The 16,277-nt window shown below is 39.4% G+C and overlaps 1 protein-coding gene across 3 annotated transcripts in view; it reads right to left on the reverse strand.

The window, feature by feature from the left end:
• Positions 1-16,277, reverse strand: part of Pcsk5 (proprotein convertase subtilisin/kexin type 5) — a 416,016-nt gene that overhangs the window by 328,611 nt on the left and 71,128 nt on the right. For all 3 annotated transcript variants that reach the window (XM_003472222.4, XM_013155069.3, XM_063249684.1), the window contains exon 3: positions 2,050-2,163. In XM_003472222.4, coding sequence (XP_003472270.2) covers positions 2,050-2,163 — 114 coding nt within the window. The remainder of the gene's footprint in view (positions 1-2,049; positions 2,164-16,277) is intronic.

Here is a 16,277-nt window from a genome sequence, read left to right on the forward strand (position 1 = left end):
TGTACATTGAAAAACTCCCAACATTTCAAACAACCCAAGCAAAGCTGCATTCCAATGACGCAGTGATCCTTTGGGAGGCAGACACTAAAACCTTCTATCACAAGGCTGGCGCAGGGGTTAACACTGTAACCATGATCTCTAAGGTCCAACCTGTCCTGGTATCACATTGAGTATCAGGGAAAGCTGCCATAGATTTCCACCATCTAGTGGGGCATGCACAGATAATAACTTGGCTTTTTTCTATGAGAAGAAATGTAAGGCGAGGGAGGTCTCCTTCATCCAGGTCATATAAACAGAGCTTTAGAGACACTTTCGTCCCATCCTGTTTCTTAATCCCTTTACACTCACATCATTTTGTCAGTGCAGACAGAGCTGCTTAGCTCTTGCCAACACTTGCTCCGATGCCTTCCCTCGTGGCTCCCTCAGTTTTGATTTTAATAAGCTGTCATGTGTCTGACTGTCCCCTTAGGTGAATCCTACTTAAAGATGTCTTCATTCTAAGTTGCTTTGCACTTAGCTTTCTGTCTCCATTCTTTTTCCCCTCACACATGATACAGCTTTCATTGTAAAACTGTGTTCAGAGTCTAAACCACTTCCATAACTTCCTACTTTTAGGGAAAAACAAAGAAAGAAGGAAGCTGGAGGCATACGGGCTGCAACAGCCTACCTCTGAAGAAGCATGGATTGTTAGCATTGCAAGGGGCTGAGCCAGGTTAAGAAGGATCAAAATGCAGAGGCTGTCCTCAAAAGTTCCCGCCTCCATCCAGAAGACTTTGAAACAGTGTTAATAACTCGATTAGAAAGTGACAAGTGATAGATGTCACGGGCAACAGATACAGCCCTGGGTGCCAGGAGAAGGGCAAACACTGGGAGGACTTCCGGAGCACCCGGCATGAGGTGTGAGCCCCAAAGAACAAGAGAATATTAACCCAAGGACAAGGAGAGGGGCAGAGAAAGTGCGCCAGACAGCAGAAGTGAAAGGCAAGTGACCAGGGAAGGATACAGCAGACAGAGGAGATGCTATGGATCCATGGGTTTTCACTAGTTTGGAGATATTTTGTAGCAAATCAGGAACTGAGATTACAAAAAGCAGCATCAGAGTAGAAAATACTCCAACAATGTTCAGCAAAAACATTTTTCAACAAAGAGAAAAAGGTAAGAACTTCTTGCAGATCAAATTGCTGGCATCTGAATTTCATGATTAGTAAGTAGTGTACCAGGCATGAATGGCAAATACCTATAATCTCAGCTACTTAGGAAGCTGGGGCAGGAGGATCACAAGTTCAAGGCCAGTGCGGGCAACTTCACAAGCCCCTATCTCAAAATAAAAAGTAAGAGGCCAGGGACATAGTTTAATGCTCCAGGATGCAATCCTCAGTACCACACACACACACACACACACACACACACACACACAAAAGTAAAATTAATGTATTTTAATGCATTTCTCAGTAATCATGAAGCTAAAACCTAGGACTCGAGAAGTATGTTTTCAAAGGTGACCAGGTCAAGTAACCGACAGATCGTTCTTCCCAACATAGTCTCTCTTGCTGAAAAATCTTCTGCTTGGGCCACTGAACTAATTATTAATGAAACACTTCTGACTTTGTCCCTGATCCATGTTTAAAAACTAATACCCACGGAGAGAGGACACACATTAGATGACACAGTCAGGAGTCTGCTACTTGTCAGCAGAGGTATTTTAATAATTACCAGGCACAATTACAAGCTCGTCTCCAGCTGTCCAGACCTTTGTATAGTTTTCTATCCTCTGGCCCAGGTTAGAAACCACCATATAAAATGTGTTCTCTTGAACAAGATTTCTGTGAATTAGAGCTCCTTTCTTGCTCTCCTTACAGCCAGAGCTAAACTGAAAAAAAAAAATCCAGAGGATATCACAGGCCATTAACTAATCTTATACGGTGAATCCTATGCCAGAAACACATCCTGAGTCACTATTTCTGCCCAGGGCCAAGAGATTTTCCCCATACAACACAAGACAGGATGATGTGAGACAGGATGGCAAGGCTCCAGCCAAGCTTAGCCTACCATGTACCACATGCTGGGCCACTTGGGATCGTTGAAGTAGGTGGACTGGGCACGATTGAGGTCATAGTCTCTCTTTGTCCGTTTCTTTACCACTTGCTGTTGGATCCATTCCACCTGCCAAGAGGATGAACATTTGGTGAGCGTTCAAGTTCCATCAGAGTAAACACAACAGAGATGACAGTCAAAAGCGTCTCGCATTTTGAGTCAACGTGAGTTAAGTCTCATGCTTCATGGTGGCAACTAAAATCCCTCAGTCTGGAAGCTCAGTGCTTCCTCAGAAACCCAATACTTTTTCATTTTCAGTGCAAGCAAATAGTTCAGGATTTTGGAGACAGATCATTTATGTCTCTCAACAACTGAGCTTTTAGCTTTTTTAAAGAGCATGACAATATTACTTTTTAAGGTGTCTTATCATCCTTTATACCAATGGTTGGAAAACTTTTGTAAAAGTTCAAATACTTAATACGTCAGGCTATGCCGGTCATGTGGTGTCTCATGCAATTGCTTATTCTACCATTGTAGTACCACAGGCAGCACATAAATGAATTGTTATGGCTGTGTTCTAGGAAAATTTATATATAAAAACAGGCTGGATTTGACCCATGTATCTCTGACTTCGATGCATCAAATTTCTAAATGTTTTGGGATCATATATAAAATTAAAAAAAAAATCTTGGGACCAAATGCTTTGAGATCACACATTTTAAAAAATGGCTTTCTCTAATGGAGTGTGGTGGGGAAGCACTGCTTGGGAATCAGAAACCTAAAGCCTTTGTCCTATCTCTGGCACAAAATTGAAGAAGGCACTCAATTTCCTGAGCCACACGCTACTTGCCAGCCCTGAAACTCAAACCTGCCACCTTTGAGAAAAATCCTAACATTTGGCCAGAACCTGTGCCTGAACAAACTGACTAAGAACCTCCTGTTTCGTGCAGGATCTGTACCCCGCAGTAGGACTATCTGTGAGGTTATTTTTTTAAAGAACAGGTCACCATCATAAAAATATAAACATCAGCACCTTCTAGTTCCAAGGCAATGTCTCAAATGTAGTACCAGCTCTGGCAGAATTCCTCAGTTTGTCCCTATTCATTTGACTGGTTCTTTTTAGTGATAGCAAACTAAGTCACAATGCCATGAGTTGTGCTACTCAGTCATCTGTCTCCACTTTCTACAAAGGAATTAACAACTGGAGTGGGGAGGACTTCGTAGTCCACTGTTACGATTCTTTACAGAGAGATTTCAGGACCCTCTTTACTGATGTCAAAGGATTGGAGGTAGAAAAGGAATACCAAAGTGTCCATTTCAATAAAAGTAAAGCAGCAAAGTATGGGAATGCATGGACATTATCTATCTCCAGCAAACATTTTAACCTCTTCATATCAAATCATCTTCTGAAAAATGAGTCTGACCTCCTGATTTATTCATTTGCTCAGCATTCACTGTGCTGGAAATACAAAGATGAGTAAGAATTTTGCCTTTCCTTTTGAAGGACTCACATTTTACCAGGAAGTTTAGCATTTCACCATTCTCTGCTTCATATTATCATTATCTCCTTCCATAACACCTAAGACAGGCCCTGTGAGACTATTACTTAAGCCACTTTGACTATGCAGCTTCTAGTTGCAGTCCCATCTGCAAGTGTATCCCAATATAAAGTTGAACCAGCTCCTATCTGCATGTTTGATAAAAGAAGTCCACAGATCCAGTTAGGCAGAACTCTTCTCAAAATCATCTTATACTGCTGTCTTTTCCCAAAGGAGGCTTCAGAAATCCAAAACTGCCAACAGACGTGTGTGCACCAATCAGAAAGCATGGAATCTCGCCAGGCGTGCACTACACAAATACACCCCTACAGGGCCAGGATTTAGCTCACCAGCACAAGCGCCTGCCTGGCAAGTGTGAGGTTGCCAGGTACCTAACCCTCAAAAAAGAAAGAGAGACAAAAATCACGTAAACTCCTACAGCAATCAGGACCATGTACAGTGGAGTGGGAATGGGTCACTGTCCCTCTGGTGACACCATGATTGAATGTGTCCCTCCAGACTCACACACAAAGAGACACAGGACAAGTATGAGAGACAACCAAGCAATAGCCATTTTCCTAGACAAACTGTAGACTCTAAGACAGAACAAAAGCTCTGAGCAAACAGTATCTCTCCTGCGTGGTGATATATGCATATAATGCCTGTAATCTAGAAAGATGAAGCAGGAGAACCTCAAACTTGAGCTTAGCCTGGCAACTTAGCAACTAAGCAGGACCCTGTCTGGAAATAAAAAATAGAAAAGCCTAGACATACAGCTTAGTGCAAAAGCTCAGCATTCAACTTCCAATACCATAAAAATAAGTAAAACCATAAAAATACCATAAGAAATATGGCTTCTATATGTTTTTAAAAATAATTTCAGAGAAGATGCTTATTAAAATAGAATATGACTTTACAAGTTGATTTAGCAAAATTTATAAATTTGTCTACAAAAAAAATCAGAATTAAGATGAAAGACAAGTGGAGTAAAGTTCACAGCTCCTACCATACACAAGAGGCTAATGCTGTGTTATATAAGGAGTCCCTATATCAGTAAGTGAATCCTTCATTAGGGAAAGGGGAAAATTACAGAAGCACAAGAATCTCCAGAAACGTAAATCAAGTTTAAAGTTATAAAAATGTGTTTTTAAATGCACACTGCTAAGGTTTAAGTAGGGTTTGTGCCTCACTCCCAAAGTTGTGGGCACGGTAGAACATTTCTTTTTTTTTTTTTTTTTTTTTTTTTTTTATTTAAGAGGAAAAAGAGAAAAACACAAAACAAAACAAAGCGGTGTAAGGGTACACATAATACAGAACTACAAAAAAAAAAAAAACATAACAGTAAGGAATCACCTGTTAATAGATTACATATTATCATTTTGAAAATAGTTGCTCAAATCACAGTATCAAAGAATACAAGGTGGACATTCAAACAGGGAGACTGCAAACAGCTGTGTTCAATGATCCAAAAACATTGATATAGTCAGCTATTTAACACCCCTAAACACACTTGCTGTTATATCCGTTAGAGCTCTTTTTCTTTTTTTTTTTCCCTCTCTTTTTTACAACAAAATTTACACATTTTGGATTTTATTACTCCTTAGTGCTTATTACTTTTTTGGGGGGGAGAGAATACAGTCAAATATGGCAAAACAGAGCTGTCAGTCAAAACCAAGGATAGACATAGCACATGGTGTAGAACAGAGTACAAGGTTATCAACAATGGTTATCAACGTTGTCTCTTGTTTCCTTAAAAAGAATTGTCTATCTCATTAGATATTATAAAGTTGGACAAAACAGTAGAGAACAAGACCAATAAAACTTAGGCATTGTAAACATTACAGGACTTCCAAAGAAGACAATAGTCAAACCAGAATGGGCATCTTAGTGAATCTTATTGCCTTCAAAGTAGTTGCCTAGATCCTCAAATTTGATACTATCATACAGAATGGAACAGAGTCTAATCAGTCAAAACAAGATCGCGGGAGTATTATGGGACTTCAAAACAAGTTAATAGAAAATTAAAAAGAGTTACTATTTATATATCCTAATTTTTTAAATTTTTTCTTTCATTAAGAAAAACATAAGAAATGACTAAATAATTTTTTTAAAAGAATAAGGGGGAGATTGAGATAAAACAGGACATAACAATATAACAATAGAGGTCAAAGCATGACTGTTTCAGCAACCTAGTACTTCACCACCATATAACCCGACTTAATAGTAGTTACCATAGTGTCTGTCTTTTTCCTTATTTGGATAAAACTTCATATACTCTAGCTTCAAATATTTCCATATCAAGAAGCCCAGAATAAAACCTCTCTAATTAATGAGTGAAAACTTTATAAGGCTTCAAGGCCACCTAATGGGGAATCATGATTACCACATATTTTTATATATTTGAATCGTTACTTACATTAGGGAAACTATTCGGTATTCACACATGCGAGATTGATTTATTTCACTTATGAGTATGGTCTCAAGCTGCGCCCATTTATTGATAAATATCTCAATGTGATCCTTCTTTATAGCTGAATAATACTCCATTGTATAGAAATACCACAACTTTTTTATCCATTCCTCAGTTGATGGACACTTGGGTTGTTTCCAAGATCTGGCGATTACAAATTGTGCTGCTATAAACATAGGTGCACATATATCACTGTGGTATGATGCTTTCAGTTCTTCTGGGAATATGCCTAGAAGTGGGATAGCTGGAATAAATGGGATTTCCAATCCCAACTTTTTGAGAAATCTCCAGACAGATCTCCACAAAGGCTGTACCAGTCTACACTCCCACCAGCAGTGCAGGAGAGTTCCTTTTTCCCCACAGCCTCTCCAGCATTTGTTGTTGGTTTTCTTGATCTTGGCCATTCTTTCAGGAGTGAGATGGTATCTCAGTGTGGTTTTAATTTGCATTTCTCTAATGACCAATGATGATGAACATTTTTTCATGTATTTATTTGCCATTTGCATTTCTTCATCTGAGAATTGCGTATTCATCTCAGATGCCCATTTTTGGATTGGATCTTTGAATTTTGGAGGTCTGAGTTTCTTTAATTCTTTATATGTTTTAGACAAGAGGCCCTTGTCTGAGAGAGAGTTCACTAAAATCTTTTCCCAGTTTGTGGGTTGTCTTTTCACTATGCTGGAGATTTCTTTTGACATGCAGAAACTTTTTAATAAGAAGTGGTCCCATTTATTGATTCTGGGGAGTATTTCCCGTGCGGTTTGAGTACTGTTCATGAATTCTTTACCTACTCCTATGTCTCCAAGGTTTCTACCTAATTTGTCTTCCAATAGATTTAGTGTTTCTGTTTTAATATTCAGATCTTTGACCCATTTAGATTTTAATTTAGTACATGGTGATAGACATGGGTCTAGCTTTAGTTTTCGGCAAATGGAGAAACAGTTTTTCCAGCACCATTTATTAAAGAGACTATCGTTCTTCCAGTGAACCTGCTTGGCTCCTTTATCAAAGATAAGGTGGTTGAGTGTGTTTGTAGTTGTGGTTCTATCTTCTAATCTATTCCATTGATCTTCGGTTCTGTTTTGATTCCAATACCATGTTGATTTTACTACTGTTGCTTTGTAGTATAACTTCAAGTCAGGGATTGTGATGCCTCCTGCTTTGTCTTTGCTGCTTAGAATTGCCTTTGTGATTCTAGGTCTCTTCTGGTTCCAGATGAAATTTAGGAGTGATTTCTCTAGATCTATAAGGTATGTTGATGGCATTTCTATTGGGATTGCATTGAATCTGTATAACAGTTTTGGGAGAATGGCCATTTTCACAATGTTTGTTCTTCCTATCCATGAGCAAGGGATGTCTTTCCATTTTCTGAGATCATCTTCAATTTCCTTTTTCAGTGTATTATAATTTTCACTGTATAAGTCTTTCACTTCTTTCGTAAGAGTAATTCCTAAATATTTCATTTTTTTGCTTGCTAATGTGAATAGTCCAGTTTCTCTTATTTCCCTCTCTGTGATTTTGTTGTTTGTGTATAGGAATGCTATTGATTTCTGAGTATTGATTTTGTATCCAGCCACATTACTGAATTTATTTATTGTATCTAAGAGTCTTTCAATGGAGTTTAGGGGGTCTTCTATGTAGAGTATCATGTCATCTGCAAACAATGATAATTTAACTTCTTCTTTTCCTATCTTTACCCCTTTTATTTCTCTTTCTTGCCTAATTGCTCTGGCTAGTACTTCCAGTACTATATTAAATAGGAGTGGTGATAAAGAACATCCTTGTCTTGTGCCCGATTTTAAAGTAAAGGCTTTCAATTTTTGGCCATTTAGTATGATGCTGGCTGTTGGTTTGTCATAAATGGCCTTATTATATTGAGGTAAAGACCTTTTATTCCAATTTTCTGTAAAGTTCTTATCATGAATAAGTGTTGGACCTTATCGAAGGCTTTTTCTGCATCTATAGAAATGATCATGTGATTCTTATTTTTGGCTTTATTGATATGGTGGATTACATATATTGATTTGCGTATGTTGAACCATCCTTGCATTCCTGGGATGAATCCCACTTGGTCATGGTGTATAATCTTCTTGATGATTTGCTGGATCCTATTTGCCAATATTTTATTGAGGATTTTTGCATCTGTGTTCATTAGGGAGATCAGTCTATAGTTCTCTTTTATAGTTGGGTCTTTCTCAGGTTTTGGTACTAGAGTAATATTTGCTTCCAGGAATGACTTAGGAAGGATTGCTTCCCTTTCAATTTCATTGAATAGTTTGAGGAGTGTCGGCATTAGGTCTTCTTTGTATTTCTTGTAGAATTCTGCAGTGAATCCATCTGGGCCTGGGCTCTTCTTGGTGGGTAAGGACTTAATTACCTTTTCAATTTCATTAGCAGAGATTTGGTTATTCAACAGTTTTACATCCTCTTGATCTAGCTTTGGTACTTCATATGCTTCTAAGAATCTGTCTATTTCTTCTGTGTTATCAAACTTTTGAGAGTAGAGGTTTTCGAAATAGGTGTTGATGATCCTCTGTATTTCTATTGGGTCTGTAATGATTTCTCCTTTTTCATTCCTTATTGCATGAATTTGAGCTTTTTCTTCCCTTTTTTAAATAAGGTTGGCTAGGGGCTTATCGATTTTATTTATTCTTTCAAAGAACCAACTCTTTGATTCGTTGATTCTTTGGATTGTTTTCTTAGTCTCTATTGCATTGATCTCTGCTCTGATTTTTATAATTTCCTCTCTTCTTTTGGCTTTGGGCTTGATTTGCTCTTCTTTTTCTAGCTGTTTGAGGTGTAGCATCAAGTTATTTATTTGTATTCGTTCTGTTTTCCGGATGTGGGAACTCAGTGCAATAAATTTTCCTCTCAGGACGGCTTTCATTGCATCCCACAGATTCCGGTAAGTTGTATCTGCATTTTCATTTTCTTTTAGGTATTGTTTAATTTCTTCTGTGACCCACTGATTGCTCAAGAGTGTGTTATTCAGTTTCCATGTGTTTGTGGAATTTTTGCAGTATCTTTTATCATTAATTTCTAATTTCAGAGCGCTATGATCCGATAATAGGCAAGGGATGATTTCAACTCTTTTGCATTTGCTTAAATATGTTCTGTGAGCTAATATATGGTCTATTTTAGAAAATGATCCATGTACTGCTGAGAAGAATGTGTATTCTGATGTTGTTGGGTGAAACATTCTGTATATGTCTATCAAACCCATTTGTTCACAGGTGTGATTCAGTTCTGTTATTTCTTTGCTCTTGATCTGTCCCTTGGTGTCAGTGGTGTATTAAGGTCTCCTGTTACAATTGTGTTACTGATAATTTGAGTTTTCATTTCCGTTAATAATTGTTTTATATAACTGGGTGCTCTGGAGTTTGGTGCATATATATTTAAGATAGTTATCTCTTCCTCTTGGAGTTTTCCCCTTACGAGTATGTAGTGACCTTCTTTGTCCTTTATGGTCATTGTTGGTTTAAAGTTCACGTTGTCTGCAAACAGAATGGCTACTCCTGCCTTTTTTTGGATTCCTGCTGCGTGAAGAATTGTTTTCCATCCTTTGACTTTCAATCTGTGAGTGTCCTTCTGGGTTAGATAGGTTTCCTGTAAACAGCATATGGTTGGATTTTGTTTCTTGATCCATTCTGCTAGTCTGTTTCTTTTGATTGGTGCATTGAGACCATTTACATTAATGGTTATTACTGTTAAATCCTGGTTAATTGTAGGAATGTTATCTCTCTGCTGTTGTATCTTTATCTTTCTGTTCTGTTTAATTATTTGCTTTGCTTAGTGGTTTTTTCCTTTGTGTATCTAAACTGTCTTTCAATATTTTTTTGCAGGGTTGGTTTGGTGTTCATGAAGTTCTTCAGCTGTTCTTTGTCATTGAAGTATCGTATTGCACCATCTATTTTGAATGATAGTTTTGCAGGATATATCAGACTTGGTTGGAAATCATTTTGCTTTAGGATCTGGAATACTTCACTCCATGCTCTTCTTGACTTTATCGTTTGTGCTGAGAAGTCTGCTGTGATTCTGATAGGTTTTCCTTTATATGTGATCTGTCTTTTCTCTCTGACAGCTTTTAATAATCTATTCTTGTGTTGGATTTCTGGGATGGTGATTATTATATGTCTGGGTGTAGTTTTATTTTGGTTATGACTATTTGGAGTTCTATATGCTTCACTGATCCTGATGTCAGTTTCTGATCTCATGCTTGGGAAATTTTCAGCTATTACTTCTCTAAATATCCTCCTGACATCCTTCATGTTGTCTCCCTCTCTTTCACTAATCCCTATCATTCTTATGTTATTCTTCTTTGCATCGTCTTGCAGTTGTTGAATTGTTGTTTCCTGATTCCTTGTTATTTTCAAAAGATCTTTCCTTTCCTGTTCACTAGCTGCAATCCTGTCTTCAAGGTCTGAAATTCTATCTTCACTTTCATTAAGGCAGTTTTTACAACTTTCAGTGGAGTTTTTTATTTCCTGTATATCTCTGTGCATCTGCATTATGCATTCTGTTTGTTTCTTATATTGCTCGTCTAGGGATTCTATCTTTTTGTTTAGTTCCTCCAATTTTTTATCTGTGTTTTCTTTAGATATATTTAGAATCTCTTTCATTTCTTTTATCATTTGTTCTTTTATCTGGGAGATTATTTCAAGTTTGAATTTCTTTAAAGCTTCCTGGAGTTGCTTGTCAATTTCAGTAGCTATTGTGTCCGATATATGAGGTGGATGGGATATATTTTCTTCTATATACATCGCTCCTAGGGTTTCTTGAGATGGGCTGGAGGTTTGAGGTTGTAATTTGGTCTTTCATTTTGTCATTTTCCTATATTTCTGTATTTCAAGTGTTATTTGAAAGCTTCCTCAGGATCTGCTGAAAATCCCCTTCTATGTTTGGAGCTACTGAGACTCTGGCACCGCGCTACCCCAAGCCATTGGGCCTACAGAACCAGTGGCCCTCCTCTGCCTGCTCAGAACTCCGCAGTTCCAGACAAGCTGGGCCTCAGGGACACTGTGCGCCCACCTGCCCCTTGGAAGCTCCACAGTTCTTCAATCGCAGCTGGGTTAGGGTACTCACCACAGGCCACGGTGCCTCAGGAACCTGTGGTCCCTCCCTGCTTGCAGAGATATCCACAGTCCTCCAGACACACGGAGAGGCCGATGAGGGCACCCCAGATCCGCCCAGCTCCTCCTCTGCACACCGACGGCCAGGTGCGCCAGCCAAACAGGCTGGGCTAGGCTGATAGTGTGGGCCCGCCCACCTGTCGGGAGCTCAGCAGTTCTCCAAGTGTAACCTGAATGGGGAGGCTGATGTGGAAGCCTCGAACCCACCCCTCCCCTTCACTGCACCTGGAAGCCTGGGGGAACTCCAACAGTCTGGGCGGAGATATCCAGAGTCCTCCAGACACGCAGAGAGGCTGATGAGGGCACCCCAGATCAGCCCAGCTCCTCCTCTGCACACCGATGGCCAGGCACAGCAGCCAAACAGGCTGGGCTAGACTGATAGTGTGGGCCCGCTCACCCGTCAGGAGCTCAGCAGTTCTCCAAGTGTAATCGGAATGGGGAGGCTGATGTGGAAGCCTCGAACCCACCTCTCCCCTTCACTGAACCTGGAAGCCTGGGGGAACTCCAACAGTCTGGGCGGAGATATCCAGAGTCCTCCAGACATGCAGAGGCTGATGAGGGCACCCCAGATCAGCCCAGCTCCTCCTCTGCACACCGATGGCCAGGCACAGCAGCCAAACAGGCTGGGCTACGGTAGAACCTTTCAGAGGAGGTCCCTAGGTCAGTGTGGGGTGCGGAGGGGCTGGAAGGGAAATGTGAGACCTTAGCAGCCCCCTTCCCTGTCTTTCTCTGCACCTGTGCTTTCACCCTAAGCCACCACCTGACACCTCTCCAGAGGCCAAATCAAAGCCAGCGCCCATCCCATTCCTGTCTAACAGGCTGGTTGTGAGCTGTGAACCTCCAAAACAGACACAGAAACCTCTTTTTCTTTACAAGTAGCCTGTGTCAGAGGATTCCTTCTATTGACAAACAATTGATACCCATTAAAAACAAAAGCAAACTAAAAATACACTAAGATGGCTAATAACATTGTTAGTGATGGTTTCGGAAAACAAACACACTAATGGTGAGAGGAATGTAAATTTGTACAATTCTATGGAGTACAAATCAGGCAAAATCTACAAAAATGAGGAAAAGGGCAATTCTATTTTAGGAGCACATCCTACATATTTATTTACATGTGCAGCTGGTTTTGGAGAGCTTAGTCATCTACGATTTGCCATCAGTCACATAGGCAATCTCTGTGGGCCTCTTTTTGCTGTAAAATAAGAGAAGGAAGGCAGATTTTGTCTTGTCTCTTTTTTTCTAACTTTGAAATCTTACCTACATAGTCTTATGATCCAGTTTGACCAGGAAGAAAAATACTACACAATACAACAGAGTGTAACACAAACTTAGAAGAAAATGGACTTTACATATTGACGATATCACACTACATGTGTGATATAGTTTCAAGGAAAAAACGATACAAACAGTCACTAAATGACACTGTGGCTTTTACAGCCCTCTGAAGGACTTATACAATAAGACCTGGTAATAAAACCTGCTATTTTATAAAATGAAATTAGGTATCTTGGAAATAAGAATAAGAGGTAAGCCCTTTGGATCTTGGGTGTTGTGTTTTGTTTTCTGCTCTTTCTCTCTCTGATGGGGTCTCACTCTGTGGTTCAGATTTGGCTTGAATAAGATGCAGCTCAGACTGGCCTTGCCCTCCCTGCAGATTACTGCCATGGCCAGCTGGGCAGCATCCCTCTTCTTGCTGTAAGGCAGTATCTTCCTAAATTCCCCACATTGATCCTCCATCTGCAACCCTCCTACCACAGCCTCCCTGAGTGCTGGCATCACAGACACAAGCTCCCACACCCAGTGCCACTGTCACTCCTGAACCCCATGGAATAAGTTATCACCATCGAAAATCAATTTTTACAATTACATTCCTTGGTTTAGTTACTATTTCATATAACCAAACATTTTAAAATTGACCTTAAGTTAGAACAGCTTTTAGAAGCAGTGATTAAAAAGGAAAACACAGTTCCACCCAATTAAAGCAGCAAGAACTATCTTCCATCTTCCAAGTTCTTTGGTTTATTCTGCTCACCCTGAAAGCAGGTACTGAGTAGCTGCTATGTGGCCGCTGCTGTACTGGAGGCCACAGGGCAGCAGTGAACGCATAATCACCTTCCCTCTCTCCGGCAGTTCCCACCCTACTGCCAGTCAAATCCTCAAGTGATGGAGACAAGTGCAGATGACATAGGGAACAACAAGGCCTTCTAATCCATAAGGGCCTGGGCAAGGGACCGTCCTGCATGAGTCCAGGGGTAGTGGCCGTGTGATGGGAGCCCTGACGCCTGCCTTAATGATGGGGCTTTGACACATATTGAGGTCTCTCAGTGATGCAGTACAGTCATGGGAGCCCTTTGACAACACCCAACAGCAGACACATTATAAATGATCCCTAGGAGAGGAACAGGAAAAGCAGAAAGTTCTTAAAAATGAGGGGTGCAAGAAGCCAGAAGTCTAAGCTTAATCCTGTCAACCTTTAGTAAGATGTTTTGTATGACAATAACAGAGACACAGACAGCACACAGGGCTGATACACTGCTCACAATGAACATCATGTCAATGGATCACTGAAGGGTAAGTGCTGACTATATAATACTCTGTTTTTAATGAGTTATTGACTCCTGTGGGGGTTACAGACATGTGCCATCAAGCGGCTTTCAGTTGGGACCGTTTCCTCTACTTTACTTTCTAAATTTTAGAAGCAACAAAAGACACAGTATACTTAAAATGGACAGACAGAAAAACGAAGCAGTTCCTAAGACAGGTCAGTACCTGGGGTTTGGCTGCAGACAGCAGAGTGTTATTTGATAAAGTACAAGGATTATAGATTGAATACAGTTAGTGAATCTCCAGATCTGTTCTCTCAGACTAGCAAAGGACATCTCCAGCATTGTAATGGTTAAGTGACTCATCCAAAATCAACAGTATTATGAATTTAAAAGCAATTAATAAAGAAAAATACAAAAAGCAGGATGTTACTGGAAAACACTCAAAGCTAAATGGAAAAAACTCTCAAACTGACAGGAAAAAATTAGGGAAGTGTTAATATTTAAATATTTTAAACATTTTAATTTAATGTTCTAATATTAAATATTAATATTTAATGAATATATTACTAACATTTAATAAATACATTACTATTACAATATGGTGTTCACGGTATAAATGTTTAAAAAACACTGCATTTTCTTTCACCATTTAAGACTTTGCCCACGCTGGACACTGGTAACAATACCCATAAGCAATGAGTTTTTTGTAATTTGCAAGAAGATTTTTTTTTCTTGCTTGCTTTGCTTTATATTTCTGAGAAAAATAACCTCGAAGGTTTTGGGATAATTTTCTACTGATGCTATCACATTTCTATAGATGTGTACATGTGTGCGTGTGTGTACCCAGAAAAAGGGGCTGGGGAATCAGGAAACAATGGCCGTTGGTGTGAACTCATTACCTATTGAAAGACAAGATTATAACCAAAGATTTTCACATTTTCTAACTTTTCAGGTTTTTCAGGTTGTTTTATTTTCAACCTGAAAACAATTAATGTAGGCAATAAGAGGAAATTTGAAAGCAATTTTGATTTCCCAAGTATTAAAAGGAAATGGAATTCTAGAGTACTTAAAAGTAATTCTACTGTTTGAATGCCACCTAGGGTTAAACTCACACGTTTGATTCAGTGCAATCTTTTAAAAATGGGAGCTAAATTGGGACTGCATATAACTCCCTCTGGCTTTACCCTGGGGTCAAGATTATCGCTGCATTAAAAACCCAGTGGCAAGACTTGGGCTCTTCCCAGATTTGTCTTCTGCACAATCATTCTTTAAGCAATTCAAAACCTAAGTCATTGTAATTAATAACATGCATTCAACATTTCAGTAAAGGTAAGCTACATGTTGTTCTGCCTTTAGCATAGCTGAAGCTTCAGACAGCTACAAGAAAAACAATTTCACCTTAAAACAAAGCACTAATCATTTAATGGATTTGGGTTCTTTTTGACCAATTCTGCATAAATCATTCAAGAAATTCCCAGATCCTTATTTATAAAAACTGGATGCTCTCAAGTTGTAAACCAAGTGAATACAAAGAGGAGCATTATTTGGAACTGAGTGCAGAAAATGTTCGATTCAGCTGAGATTCATATAAAAAGAGGCGAATGCCAGCAAAGCAAAGGGCCATTTTTCTCATTACTTCCCTGAGCAGAGAACACGGGGTGATCTGCTAAATATCGAAGAGTTTGTCAGCATCTCGCCTCCCAGCTCAACATACCACTGACATCAGCAGAGCACAAGCCATGATCCTGAGAACAATATTCACACAGAAAGAAACACTCTTCCCTGGGAATAATCCGACCCCACAGCACATACTGACTTATTCTTCTAGGTATTTAAACACAAATTTTTTAAAAATTTTTTTTAAGAGGGGGGCCCAGCAAGCCTCTTCTCCTCCCTTATACTGTAGGCAGGCCACCCTCTTTTTTTTCTTTTTTATCGGTACCAGGGATCAAACTCATGACTTCCTGCTTGCAAGGCAGGCGCTTATGCCGCTGAGCTAAATCCCCAGCCTGTTACACAAAATTAAATGTAAGGGGCCATGGCCTTCGTTTCTAAATTCCACAGATCATTCTGCTGTGATTCTGAGGAATGATGCTTTGAGTGTGTAAATTTGGAACAAGGACCTGAAGTTTTAATTTTGTCTACTTTGTACTCGTTGTTCTAATGAGAGGTAGTCTTAGTACTCTGGTAGCATCAGTATTTTAATTTTTCCTGTATCTTTAAATCTTGGCCATTTTAGGATTGAAAATTTCAGAAACTAAGAAACTACCTATTGTTATATGGGCAAAGCTCTAGAGGTTTGAGTCAAATGGTGCTGTGTAAGAATGGATTGACTCAGGGAGACCCTGCCTTAAATACTAAAAATTTAAAGAGGTGGAAACGAAGGTAGAAGCAAAGACCCTGGGTACAATCCCCAATACGAAAATAAATAAATATTATAAAAATCCCATTTCTCTAGCATACAACGTTTTTTGGGGGAGGGACGGCATATAGTCTGCACAAGTTTTCTATATTCTGATGAAATTAACCTACATTTTCAAACCCTAAAATAAGT

The sequence above is a fragment of the Cavia porcellus genome, unplaced genomic scaffold, assembly GCF_034190915.1.
Source record: "Cavia porcellus strain 051 isolate PalLab524CR breed Dunkin Hartley unplaced genomic scaffold, mCavPor4.1 scaffold_1, whole genome shotgun sequence".
NCBI lineage: Eukaryota > Metazoa > Chordata > Mammalia > Rodentia > Caviidae > Cavia > Cavia porcellus.